This window comes from Berghia stephanieae, chromosome 14 (assembly GCF_034508935.2).
Source record: "Berghia stephanieae isolate SIO BIC M18660-M18661 chromosome 14, UCSD_Bste_1.3, whole genome shotgun sequence".
In the NCBI taxonomy this organism is placed as follows: Eukaryota; Metazoa; Mollusca; class Gastropoda; order Nudibranchia; family Aeolidiidae; genus Berghia; species Berghia stephanieae.
The window spans coordinates 8579419-8594418 of record NC_088373.1 but is presented as its reverse complement, the minus strand read 5'-3'; the positions used below and the strand labels follow the sequence as shown (position 1 = coordinate 8594418).

The 15000-nt window shown below is 38.0% G+C and overlaps 1 protein-coding gene across 1 annotated transcript in view; it reads left to right on the top strand.

Moving 5' to 3' along the window:
* Positions 1-15000, top strand: part of LOC144959736 (uncharacterized) — a 37089-nt gene that overhangs the window by 9831 nt on the left and 12258 nt on the right. Inside the window, exons 3-4 of the mRNA XM_078892432.1 lie at positions 1486-1692; positions 13757-13846. Coding sequence (XP_078748558.1) covers positions 1486-1692; positions 13757-13846 — 297 coding nt within the window. The remainder of the gene's footprint in view (positions 1-1485; positions 1693-13756; positions 13847-15000) is intronic.

Genomic DNA, 15000 nt, shown 5'->3' with positions numbered 1-15000 from the left:
TTTTTAGAAACGTATAAGCCAACGAGGAGTCTACGTTCTGCACTAGATTCTACAAAATTAATTGTTACAAATAAATATAAATATAAATTTTACGGCGGCAGATCGTTCAGTCACGTCGGACCTTCCATCTGGAACTCTCTTCCTAAAAGAATAAGAGAAGCGTAGTCCTTATCAATATTTAAATCAAAGTTAAAACACCATCTCTTTGTTAAAACACATCTTGATTAATGCATCTTTGTAATTTGACCCCAGTATGAATGTTAATTTAGATTATTTTATTATATCATTATTTTATATTATTTCCGTATTTGACATAGCATGTGGATGTATTATAACATATCTTGTATTAATGACTTTATGTTTAGTTATTACATTGTTGTATAATGATAATATTATGTTGATGTAGTTTGTATAATGTTTCATTTGTATAATAATGTCACTGTATTATTGTTTCGCGCATTGAGCATCACCAAGTGATGAAAATGCGCGTTATAAATGTCCTGTATTATTATTATTATTATTATCATCATCATCATCATCATCATCATCATCATCATCATCATTATCATCATCATCATCATTATCATCATCATCATCATCATTATCATCATCATCATCATCATCATCATCATCATCATCATCATCATCATCATCATCATCATTCATCATCATCATCATCATCATCATCATCATCATCATCTATCATCATCATCATCATCATCATCATCATCATCATCATCATCATCATCATCATCATCATTATCATCATCATCATTATCATCATCATCATCATCATCATCATCATCATCATCATCATCATCATCATCACCATCATCATTATCATCTTTGCAATCATCATATAGTGCAATTACAACAACTTGCTACTGTTGTGATAGAATATTAGCTTATGTCTGAGCAATTTCCGCAGCCGAATGTAAATTACTCACACAATCACTGATATGTTAACAGATATACTTTCATTCCACCGCTGGGTTTCCTCAAATCGCCTCATAACAGGACATGGCAGAACTGTTTTGGACAATCTGAAGACGTCTCAGATTATATTGAGAAACGCCAAACAACAGAGCATACAATAATCCAATTTCGACCGTACCAGTTGTTTGGTCACATCCTCAGATATGAACCGTCTCATGGAAGCAATCTTTTTTTAGTTGGAAAAGAGAGATCTAACCAAATTATTAACCTGATGAAAGTACGAGGGAAGGAAAGTATTGGATATACAATTAGCAAGAAAGAGAAAAGAAATGGACGCCCAAAGATTAAATGGTTGGATAAGGTAAAGGACCATATGAAAGAACTGGGCCTGGAGGAAGATGATGCGATGAATTGAGATGCATGGCGATGTTGTGAGTATTTTACCAATACGCATAGCATCAATAAAACTTATTTAAAAAAATATACGAACCCCCCCATTAAATCCATAAATTCTGTTTTGAGATAATAATATTTTTATATTTATTTCAGAATCTTTTTCCATGTCTTTTGGGGAGGATTGTCCTGATAATAAGGAGACGGAAAGTTTTAATTGTACCTGTATAGTTGAGTATCCAGGGAGAATACTCCTAAATTTGACATGGACTACGACTTGGGGAGTGGATTTTCAAACCAGAAAAACAGACTATCCAAACTTGAAAAAAACGGCTTTGACGATGATGTATGACTATAACAAAAGTGAGTAGACATAAGATGTAGCAATGACTATGAAAAATGTTTTTTTCTCTTTTTGAGGAAAATTTTTGTCTAAAATCCAAGCCCTATCTCCACTGAGTAAAATTGTTTTTGAATTTTGAAAATCCATTCATGTGTGCCAACTTTCAGTCATATTCATCGATAAACAGCGTCGTAATTAATTTTTTAAAATAGCATATACGAAACGGCTTCGTCCCATATTTTGACGCGAATTCGGGCACTTCGTGAGCGAAAAAGAGGCCCAAAGATTTGTGCGGGATATTCATTGCTATAAGATGTTTCATGTTCAAGTAAAGCTGGTATTTATTAGTTGAGCTTCATAAAGGTGAGAAAAAAAACACTCATAGTAAGATTCACAAACAAAAACACATTCGCTTTTCAAGTTGAGAATTTTGCTTCGGGAGACTTGAGACAGTTTGTTAAGGAAGCTAGATATACTTGGAACAGTGTGTTAAGGAGGCAAAAGAGACTGGAAACAGTGACCCTCTCCTTACCAGCCATTTTCAGAATTTACCCAAAACGTCACGCCCACCAAACACAAAAACAGATATGTCTTACTCAAATAGAAAAGCAACAAGAACATTCTATACATGATATTATCGACAATATGATTGCAGAATGTCAAGTTTTTATAGCTATAGCAAAAAGAACTGAAATCTGGATGAGAAAAGTGACGCTTGCATCGTAACAAATGTGACGATGTTCCGAATGGCGGTAAGGAAAAGGTTAAAGAAGCAAGAGAGACTTGAGACAGTGTGTTAAGGCAGCAAGGAAGACGAGACAGTGTGATAATCAGGAAAGAGAGACTTGGACCCGTGTGTTAAGGAATCAAGAGATATCAGTGTTAAGGAAGCAAGAGATACCAGTGTGTTAACGAAGCACGGAGGACTTGAGACAGTGTAAAAAGGAAACAAGAAAGACACTACTATGTTATGTCGATCTATCTAGGATGCATATTCTGTACCGCACTGGTGCACAGTCGCAAACCCTCCCGGAATCTTCTTCAAAACGCACCGTTTACAAGATGCTCTGCGATTTCAGTTTCTTGACCACAACGGATATATGTTGGACAGGAGGCAAGTCCCCAATTATGTAGTGAGCGAGCTGTTAAAGAGGCAGGAAAGGCTTGAGACATTGTATTAAGGGGGCAAGGGAGATTTGGGACAGTGAGTTAAGGAGACAAATGAGACTTGGGACTTGGGACAGTGTGCAAAGGAGACAAAGGAGACCTGGAACACTGTCACGAGTCCCGAGTCTTCTTTGTCTCCTTAACACACTGTCCGAAGACTCCTTTGTCTCCTTAGCACACTATCAAAAGTCCCAAGTCTCTTTTGACTCCTTAACACAATGTCTCAAGTCCCAAGTCTAATTTATCTCCTTATCACACTGTCTCAAATCTTCATTTTCTCCTTAGTACACTGTCCTAAGTCCCAAGTCTCCTTTGTCTCCTAAGTACACTGTCCTAAGTCCCAAGTCTCCTTTGTCTCCTTAGTACACTGTCCTAAGTCCCAAGTCTCCTTTATCTCCTAAGCACACTGTCCTAAGTCCCAAGTCTCCTTTGTCTCCTTAGTACACTTTCCTAAGTCCCAAGTCTCCTCTGTCTCCTTAGTACACTGTCCTAAGTCCCTAGTCTCCTTTGTCTCCTTAACACACTGTCCTAAGTCCCTAGTCTCCTTTATCTCCTTAGTACACTGTCCTAAGTCCCTAGTCTCCTTTGTCTCCTTAACACACTGTCCTAAGTCCTAGTCTCCTTTGTCTCCTTAACACACTTTCCTAAGTCCCAAGTCTCCTTTGTCTCCTTAACACACTGTCCTAAGTCCCTAGTCTCCTTTGTCTCCTTAGCACAGTGTCCTAAGTCCCTAGTCTCCTTTGTCTCCTTAGTACACTGTCCTAAGTCCCTAGTCTCCTTTGTCTCCTTAGCACACTGTCCTAAGTCCCAAGTCTCCTTTGTCTCCTTAACACACTGTCCTAAGTCCCTAGTCTCCTTTGTCTCCTTAGCACACTGTCCTAAGTTCCAAGTCTCCTTTGTCTCCTTAACACACTGTCCTAAGTCCCTAGTCTCCTTTGTCTCCTTAGTACACTGTCCTAAGTCCCTAGTCTCCTTTGTCTCCTTAGCACACTGTCCTAAGTCCCAAGTCTCCTTTGTCTCCTTAACACACTGTCCTAAGTCCCTAGTCTCCCTTGTCTCCATAACACTGTCCCAAATCCCTAGTCTCCGTTGTCTTCATAACACACTGTCCTAAGTCCCAAGTCTCCTTTGAATCCTTAGCACACCGTCCCAAATCCCTAGTCTCCTTTGTCTTCATAACACACCGTCCCAAGTCACATGTCTCATTTATCTCCTAAACACACTGTGTCACTAATTTTATGACATTAAAATGCTAAGATATTTTCAACCACTATAGGACTGTTGGTATTACAAAAGATACCCACAAAAGCATAGCATTAAATTATTAAACATGTCTGCTGATTAAATTAAATTATAATTTTATGTTAAAAGATGACAAAATTGTCAAAATTAAAATTAAAGGTTTGACAACCAAAACGTACCTATTCAGTAACATATAAAGACATTCCAATACACACAAAGAAATCTTGACTTGTTGTCGTCTCGGGTTAATTGCTCCTCTGTAATCTTGAAACTGCTTTGTTCTGATTTTTCGTTCAGATGTGTAGCATGGATACTGCTTCACTCTATACCGATCACGACCCAACAAATATTGAGAACAACCATGCTTCGCACTTAGCACTATACTATTGGATCTGGATAGAGACTTGACCGATTCAATTTTTAACGGGCACCTTTTTACTATCAAACTCTTTTATTGAGATGTGATATTACGACATATGACGCTTTTTAATTCGTCACCGCCCCTAGTCTCCTTAACACACTGTCCTAAGTCCCTAGTCTATTTTTGATATTTTATAACACAGTGTTTGGTCTCCTGTGTTATAATTGGTTTATTCTGAACCGGCCTGTGTTTCGGCCTTCTCTGTGTTATACTTTATTGGGACATATAGTAACAGATTTATCTTCTCTGTACTATGATTTGGTCACCCGTTTACGGACTTAAACAGTACAGTAGCCTGCACTATGCTATTTTCCGGCCCCGAATGTATTTCACACAATCAATAATAATAATAATAATAATAATAATAATAATAATAATAATAATAATAATAATAATAATAATAATAATAATAATAATAATAATAATAATAATAATAATAATAATGATAATAATAATAATAATAATAATAATAATAATAATAATAATAATAATAATAATAATAATAATAATAATAATAATAATAATAATAATAATAATATAATAATAATATACTTTATTCATCAGAAAAATAATGGCAATTCGTTTACAGGCGTGGCATGCATAAAAATGTATAAACATAAAGTTGAGAATCTATGGCGACAATGTATGCATATATATATATATATATATATATATATATATATATATATATATATATATATATATATATATATATATTATATATTATATGCAAATGTACAAACATGTAAAAATAAACAACCAAGAACCAATAGCAACACCTTATATATTAATTTGATAAATTGAGATAAGCCATACCTCTGTGAAAGTATATTTAAAAGATAGTATTTAATTTAAATCACAGTTGTGCGTTAAAAATTCGAACACCATGTGACAAAAATGAATTAAGGTGACGTGTTGTCCTTGTTTTTATAGATATAAGGCGACGGCTCCTCGTGGAGAACTTAATATATTTGCGAAGGGGATGATCGCCATCCTTCATAACTTTCTCCATTTTACTTAGACAAAATCTCTTGAACCGTTCTTTCACATTGGATATTGGGTGAGTATAACTCCTGGCTTTATCAGTTATCCGATCAATTTTCTTAATGTCACAAATACTGGCATTTCCACACCATGCTGTAATACAAAAAATCATAACGGTCTATAAAAAAGGGTGCATAACGTTTTGTCTATGTCAAATTCTGAAAGTTTCCCTGCATTGTGCGAAGAATAGCATGTGACGTTTTGCTAACTGCCATGGGTTTATAACCATAGTGAGTAGTATTCATTTGACAACTGAGAGGCGTTGTCACTACAAAATAGCATAGCAACAGGTTTTAAAAATTACAACTCATGGTCACCTAAAGCTAATATCCCATGGAGACTAAAGCTCGTTCTACAGTAACATGGCACACTGTCCGAAGTCCCAAGTCTCCTTTGCCTTCTTATTACACTGTCCCAAGTCTCCTTTTTTCCTTAATACACTGACCCAAATCCCAAGTCTCAATTGTCTCCTTAACACACTGTCCCAAGTCTCCTTGTCTCCTAACCACGGTGGCTTGAGTCGAAAGTCTCTTTTCTCTCCTTAACACAATGCCCGGAATCCAAAATTTACTTTGTCTCCTTAACACACTATCCCAGGTCCCAAGTCTCCTTTGTCTCCTTTAAACACTGTCCCAGATCTTATTTGTCTCCTTAACACACTGTTCTAAATCCCAAGACTCATTTGTCTCCTTAGCATACTGTTCCAAGTCTCAAGTCTCTTTTGTCGAAATAAAACACTCTCGAGTTCCAAGTTTATATTGACACATTAGCACACTGTCCCAAGTCCCAAGTCCCCTTTATCTCTTGAACACACTCTCAGAGTCCCAAGTTTATTATGACTCATTAATAAACTGTCCAAGTCCCAAATCTCCTTTGCCTCCATAGTACACTGTATCAAGTCCCAGGTCTCCTTTGTCTCATTAACACACTGTCCTAAGTCCTAAGTCTCCAGTGTCTTTTAACCGATACTGTCCCGAGTCCCAATTCTCTTTTGTCTCCTTAACATACTGGCCCATATCCAAGTCTATTTTGACTCATTTAATTCACTGTCCCAATACCATATCTACTTTGTCTTTTAAAACAATGTCCAAAGACCCAAGTCTCATTAGTCTCATTGACACACTGTTCCAAGTCCCAAGACTCCTTTGTCTCCTTAACACACTGTCCCAAGTTCTAAGAGTCCTTTGTCTCTTTAACACACTCAGAGTCCCAAGTTTATTATGACTCAGTAATAAACTGTCCCAAGTCCAAAGTCTCCTTTGTCTCCTTAACACACTGTCCCAAACCACAATTCTCCTTTGTTTCCTTAACAAACTGTCCCAAATCACAAGTCTACTTTGTCTCATAAACATACTATCCCAAGTCCCAAGTCTCTTTTGCCTCATTAATATACTGTCCCAAATCCCAAGTCGTCTCCTTGTACACTGTTCCAAATTCAAAGTCTCCTTAACACACTGTTCCAAGTCATAAGTCTCCTTTGTCTCCTTAACACACTGTCCTAAGTCGCTAGTCTCCTTTGACTCCTTAGTACACTGTCCTAAGTCCCTAGTCTCCTTTGACTCCTTAGTACACTGTCCTAAGTCGCTAGTCTCTTTTGACTCCTTAGTACACTGTCCTAAGTCCCTAGTCTCCTTTGACTCCTTAACACACTGTCCTAACTCCCTAGTCTCCTTAACACACTGTCCTAAGTCCCAAGTCTCCTTTATCTCCTAAGCACACTGTCCTAAGTCCCAAGTCTCCTTTGTCTCCTTAACACACTGTCCGAAGTCCCAAGTCTCCTTTGTCTCCTTAGTACACTGTCCTAAGTCCCAAGTCTCCTTTGTCTCCTTAGTGCACTGTCCTAAGTTCCAAGTCTCCTTTGTGTCCTAAGCACACTGTATTAAGTCCCTAGTCTCCTTTGTCTCCTTAACACACTGTCCTAAGTCCCAAGTCTCCTTTGTCTCCTTAACACACTGTCCTAAGTCTCTTGTCTCCTTTGTCTCCTTAGCACACTGTCCTAAGTCCCTAGTCTCCTTTGTCTCCTTAGTACACTGTCCTAAGTCCCTAGTCTCCTTTGTCTCCTTAGCACACTGTCCCAAATCCCTAGTCTCCTTTGTCTTCATAACACACTGTCCTAAGTCCCAAGTCTCCTTTGAATCCTTAGCACACCGTCCCAAATCCCTAGTCTCCTTTGTCTTCATAACACACTGTCCCAAGTCACATGTCTCATTTATCTCCTAAACACACTGTGTCACTAATTTTATGACATTAAAATGCTAAGATATTTTCAACCACTATAGGACTGTTGGTATTACAACAGATACCCACAAAAGCATAGCATTAAATTATTAAACATGTCTGCTGATTAAATTAAATTATAACTTTATGTTAAAAGATGACAAAATTGTCAAAATTAAAATTAAAGGTTTGACAACCAAAACGTACCTATTCAGTAACATATAAAGACATTCCAATACACACAAAGAAATCTTGACTTGTTGTCGTCTCGGGTTAATTGCTCCTCTGTAATCTTGAAACTGCTTTGTTCTGATTTTTCGTTCAGATGTGTAGCATGGACACTGCTTCACTCTATACCGATCACGACCCAACAAATATTGAGAATAACCATGCTTCGCACTTAGCACAATACTATTGGATCTGGATAGAGACTTGACCGATTCAATTGTTAACGGGCACCTTTTTACTATCACACTCTTTTATTGAGATGTGATATTACGACATATGACGCTTTTTAATTCGTCACCGCACCTAGTCTCCTTAACACACTGTCCTAAGTCCCTAGTCTATTTTTGATATTTTATAACACAGTGTTTGGTCTCCTGTGTTATAATTGGTTTATTCTGAACCGGCCTGTGTTTCGGCCTTCTCTGTGTTATACTTTATTGGGACATATAGTAACAGATTTATCTTCTCTGTACTATGATTTGGTCACCCGTTTACGGACTTAAACAGTACAGTAGCCTGCACTATGCTATTTTCCGGCCCCGAATGTAAATTCGTTTACAGGCGTGGCATGCATAAAAATGTATAAACATAAAGTTGAGAATCTATGGCGACAATGTATGCATATATATATATATATATATATATATATATATATATATATATATATATTATATGCAAATGTACAAACATGTAAAAATATACAACCAAGAACCAATAGCAACACCTTATATATTAATTTAATAAATTGAGATAAGCCATACCTCTGTGAAAGTATATTTAAAAGATAGTATTTAATTTAAATCACAGTTGTGCGTTAAAAATTCGAACACCATGTGACAAAAATGAATTAAGGTGACGTGTTGTCCTTGTTTTTATAGATATAAGGCGACGGCTCCTCGTGGAGAACTTAATATATTTGCGAAGGGGATGATCGCCATCCTTCATAACTTTCTCCATTTTACTTAGACAAAATCTCTTGAACCGTTCTTTTTCATTGGAAATTGGGTGAGTATAACTCCTGGCTTTATCAGTTATCCGATCAATTTTCTTAATGTCACAAATACTGGCATTTCCACACCATGCTGTAATACAAAAAATCATAACGGTCTCCAAAACGGATCTATAAAAAAGGGTGCATAACGTTTTGTCTATGTCAAATTCTGAAAGTTTCCCTGCATTGTGCGAAGAATAGCATGTGACGTTTTGCTAACTGCCATGGGTTTATAACCATAGTGAGTAGTATTCATTTGACAACTGAGAGGCGTTGTCACTACAAAATAGCATAGCAACAGGTTTTAAAAATTACAACTCATGGTCACCTAAACCTAATATCCCATGGAGACTAAAGCTCGTTCTACAGTAACATGGCACACTGTCCGAGGTCCCAAGTCTCCTTTGCCTTCTTATTACACTGTCCCAAGTCCCCTTTTTTCCTTAATACACTGACACAAGTCCCAAGACTCCTTTGTTTCCTTAGCACACTGACCCAAATCCCAAGTCTCAATTGTCTCCTTAACACACTGTCCCAAGTCTCCTTGTCTCCTAACCACGATGGCTTGAGTCGAAAGTCTCTTTTCTCTCCTTAACACAATGCCCGGAATCCAAAATTTACTTTGTCTCCTTAACACACTATCCCAGGTCCCAAGTCTCCTTTGTCTCCTTTAAACACTGTCCCAGATCTTATTTGTCTCCTTAACACACTGTTCTAAATCCCAAGACTCATTTGTCTCCTTAGCACACTGTTCCAAGTCTCAAGTCTCTTTTGTCGAAATAAAACACTCTCGAGTTCCAAGTTTATATTGACACATTAGCACACTGTCCCAAGTCCCAAGTCCCCTTTATCTCTTGAACACACTCTCAGAGTCCCAAGTTTATTATGACTCATTAATAAACTGTCCCAATTCCCAAATCTCCTTTGCCTCCATAGCACACTGTATCAAGTCCCAGGTCTCCTTTGTCTCATTAACACACTGTCCTAAGTCCTAAGTCTCCAGTGTCTTTTAACCGATACTGTCCCGAGTCCCAATTCTCTTTTGTCTCCTTAACATACTGGCCCATATCAAAGTCTATTTTGACTCATTTAATTCACTGTCCCAATACCATATCTACTTTGTCTTTTAACACAATGTCCAAAGACCCAAGTCCTATTAGTCTCATTGACACACTGTTCCAAGTCCCAAGACTCCTTTGTCTCCTTAACACACTGTCCCAAGTCCTAAGAGTCATTTGTCTCTTTAACACACTCTCCCAAGTTTATTATGACTCAGTAATAAACTGTCCCAAGTCCAAAGTCTCCTTTGTCTCCTTAACACACTGTCCCAAACCACAATTCTCCTTTGTTTACTTAACAAACTGTCCCAAATCACAAGTCTACTTTGTCTCATAAACACACTATGCCAAGTCCCAAGTCTCTTTTGCCTCATTAATATACTGTCCCAAATCCCAAGTCGTCTCCTTGTACACTGTTCCAAATTCAAAGTCTCCTTAACACACTGTTCCAAGTCATAAGTCTCCTTTGTCTCCTAAACGCACTATCCCAATTCCCAAGTCTCATTTGTCTCCATAGTACACTGTCCATATTCCAAAGACTGTTTTGTCTCCTTAACACACTGTCCCAAGTTCCAAGTCTCATTTCTCTTCTTAGCACACTGTCCCAAGTTCAAAGTCTACTTAACACACTGTCCCAAGTTCCAAGTCTCTTTTGCCTTTTAGCACACTGCCCCAACTCCCAAGACTCTGACTTCAAAACATCGTCCCAAATCCCAAGTCACATTTTCTCGTGATAACACTATCCCAAATCTTATTTGTCTCCTTAACACACGGTCCTAGGTCCCAAGACTCTTTTGTTTCCTTAACGCACTGTCTCATGTCAAAAGTCTGTTTTGACTCATTAACATACTGTCCGAAGTCTACTTTGTCTCCTTAACACAATATCCTGTCTTCTTTGTTTCCTTAACACACTGTACCAAGACGCCTTTGTCTCCTTAACACACCGTCCCAAGGACCAAGTTTCCTTTGTCTCCTTAACTCTCTGCTTACCAGTCATTTTCAAAATTATCTCTGAAACTTCATACCCAATCAACACAAGAATAGGTTTTCTTCTATTCAAACCGAAAAGAAACAGGTACATTTTATACATAATATTGTCCAGTGTCAATTTTTTATCGCTATAACAAAATATATTCTTTATAATTGGTGATATACAAAGGATATCAGAATGAGTAAACTGTTGGTTCGTAACGAATGTGACGATTTTTCTATGGATAGTACGGAGAGGGTTAACACATTGTCTCAAGTCTTCTTGGACTCTTTAAAACACTGTCCTTAGTCCCAAGTCTCCTTGTCTCCTTCACACTGTCATATGTTCCAAGCCTTCTGTGTCTCCTTAACACACTGTCCCAAGTCCCAAGTCTCCTTTGTCTCTTTAAAACACGGTTCAATGTCCAAGTCTGTTTTGACTCATTTAACAAACTTTCCCAGATCCCAAGTCCACATTGTCTCCTAAACACACTGTTATAAGTTCCAAGACTCCTATGTCACATTGACACACTGTCCCAAGTCCCAAATCTCCTTTGTCTCCTTGACATACTCTCTCGATTCCCAAGTTTAAAATGACTCATTACTACACTGTCCCAAGTCCCAAGTCTCCTTTGTCTCCTTGACATACTCTCTCGATTCCCAAGTTTAAAATGACTCATTACTACACTGTCCCAAGTCCCAAGTCTCCTTTGTCTCCTTGACATACTCTCTCGATTCCCAAGTTTAAAATGACTCATTACTACACTGTCCCAAGTCCCAAGTCAGCTTTGCCTCCTTAACACACAGTCCCAATTCCCAAGTCTCCTTTTAATCATTAAGACACTGTCCCCAGTCAACTTCTTCTCCTAACACACAGTCCTAAGTTCCAAGTCTCTTCAGTCCTCTTAATACACTGTCCCATGTCGCAAGTCTATTTTGACTCAATAATGAACTGTTTCAAATCCCAAGGTTTATTTATCTCCTTAACATACTATCCCAAGTCCCAAGACTCCTTTGTCTCATAAACACACTGTCCCAAATCCCAAGTCACCTTTGCCTCCTTGACACACTGTCCCAAGTCTCCTTTGACTGTATAACATACTGTCCTAAGTTCCAAGTCTCCTTTGTCTATTTAACACACATTCCTAAGTCCCAATTCTCCATTTTCTCCTTAACTCACTGTCCTAAGCCCAAGTCTTCTGTGTATCCTTAACATACTGTCCCATGTCCAAGTCTATTTTGACTTTTTTAACACACAGTCCCTAATCCAAAGTCTACTTTGTCTCATTGACACACTGTCCCAAGTTCCAATACTAGCACACTGTCCCAAGTCCCAAGTCTGATTGTCTCCTTAACTAATCGGTCCCAAATCCCGAGTCTCCTTTTTTTCCTTAACACACTGCCCCAAGTCTCTTGTGTTAGCTTAACACACAATCCTACGTCCGAAGTCCCTTTTGTTTCCTTAACACACTGTCCCAAATCTCAAGTTCACTTTGTCTCCTTAACACACTGTCTCAATTCACAAGTCTCCATTGTCTCCTAAACGCACTGTGAGACTTGAGATAGTGTTTTGAGGAGACAAAAAAGACCTGGAATTTGGGACAGTGTGCTGAGGAGACAAAGAATTTACAAAGAAAAAACTAGTTTCACGTCTCATTTGATGTGTAGAGGAAAAAAACTGTGGAAGGGGAATGTGGAAACTATTTATAAATATCACAGTTCTAGAAGTTACTTTTCCGTATAGAAATGTTCCAATTAATGAAACAATAAATAAACCAAAACGTGAGCTTTTATATAGCGCAATATCCACTATAGTACGCAAAGCGCTTTACAAATAATCCCTGACCAACAGCAACACGTAACATGTAGAACGAGACATGACGCCTGTTAGGTGGGATTACAATTTCAACAACAACGCTGCGGCCAGGTACTCATTTTACACCTGAATACGGTGATAGGATGTAAGTAGAGAGCCTTTGCCGAGGACTAAACTATGTGCCGAGCGATCCTCGAACCCAGGATCTTTCGACCCGAAAGCGGACCACAATTCCACATAATCGCATGGAAAACGTGTGAAAACTTACAGCTGAAATTGACACTGGATTTTAGTGACTCTATGATAGCCTAACAATGTTTGTATCAAAGACTTTAAATACGTATTCAATATAATTATTTAAAGCTTCAAAATTATTATGAGCATCGTATTTTCTCCTTATTACATTGAATGATAACATTTTATATTTTAATATGACCGTCCCTTTTCCACCAGACTGTCCCAAGTCTCCCAGGTTCGTAGCCTAAGTCCCTCAATTTATGTCCAAATTCAAAATTCAATTGAATTAATCAAACAATTAAATTATTTGTTTTAAATTTCCTGACTCTTAACAGTTAAGTTTTCGATATACTTGATGTGTAAAAATAGAAAAGTTTGATTTTGAAACAAATTTTTGGGAGATTTCTACATTTATCACAGGATGATTGTCAAGTCTTCCCCACCCCCATGTAGACTTGCAGAACCATTAGGCCCATGGAGCCAGAGTTTATTCTTGTTTCTATATCATAAAACGGACAATAGCAATTGCAGCCACCCTTTGGGTAGGACGCTAGTCTATCGCAAAGTACTTTCCACAAGATCTAACAGGCCCCTTTGATTGTGAAGCGAGTTCTCTACCGTCTGAGCTATCGTAATTCCCTTGTTGTCAGTGGCTTCTATAAAATTTGACTTTCATCCTGTTTTATTTTTTCAGATGACAGTGGAGGTTTTCTAGCAATTTGCACATCAAAGACTCAGGATGATGATTCGATATTATATACATATAATAAAACACGGTGGATCTGTGAGTATACACAAATCGTGACGCGTCACGTCGTCTTTCAAAAAACAACAACACAAATTGATCTTTTATATAGCGCAATATCCTCTAAACGTGCTCAAATCGCTTTACAATCTGTCCTTAGCCAACAGCGACACTTAACATGTAGAGCGAGACATTATTCTGTTAGGCGATATTACCCTATTTTTTTTCTACAAAGACGACGCTGTTAACGGCCAGGTATTCATTTTATACCTGAGTACGATGAGAGAATGTACGTAATGAGCCTTTTCCAATGACTCAATTATGCACTGTTCGGACCTGGAACCATGGACCTGCCGATCCGAAGGCGAGTTTCATACCACTAAACATAGCCGAAAACCGGTAATCTGTCTGAATCTGACAAGTTAAATCTATATATAAATGAGAAAAATGACACGCATTTCTTCCAAGACGGCCGTTTTCTACGCACAATGCGTTTCGTCCAAGAAGAGCAGCCACCCGACAAAACGCGTGCGCGTAGAAACAACCGTCTTGGACGAAATGTCAGTCATATATACTCTTTCTAATATGCTCTGAATATTTACATAACTGCATCGATAACTTTACACACACACACACACACACACACAGACACACATTACATATATATATATATATATATATATATATATATATATAAAGTCTTGGTGGGTACTTGTAGGTACGAGAGTGCTCGAGAGTGTTGATTAGAGCATAAAAAAAATCAAATATAAGGTCACAGTGTCTTCCATATAGTCAGTCGACAATTATCCGTAGACTGCAGTGTCTTCCATATCGTCAGTCGACAATTATCCGTAGACTACAGTGTCTTCCATATCGTCAGTCGACAATTATCCGTAGACTGCAGTGTCTTCCATATCGTCAGTCGACAATTATCCGTAGACTGCAGTGTCTTCCATATAGTCAGTCGACAATTATCCGTAGACTACAGTGTCTTCCATATCGTCAGTCGACAATTATCCGTAGACTACAGTGTCTTCCATATCGTCAGTCGACAATTATCTGTAGACTACAGTGTCTTCCATATAGTCAGTCGACAATTATCCGTAGACTGCAGTGTCTTCCATATCGTCAGTCGACAATCATCCGTAGACTGCAGTGTCTTCCATATCGTCAGTCGACAATTATCCGTAGAC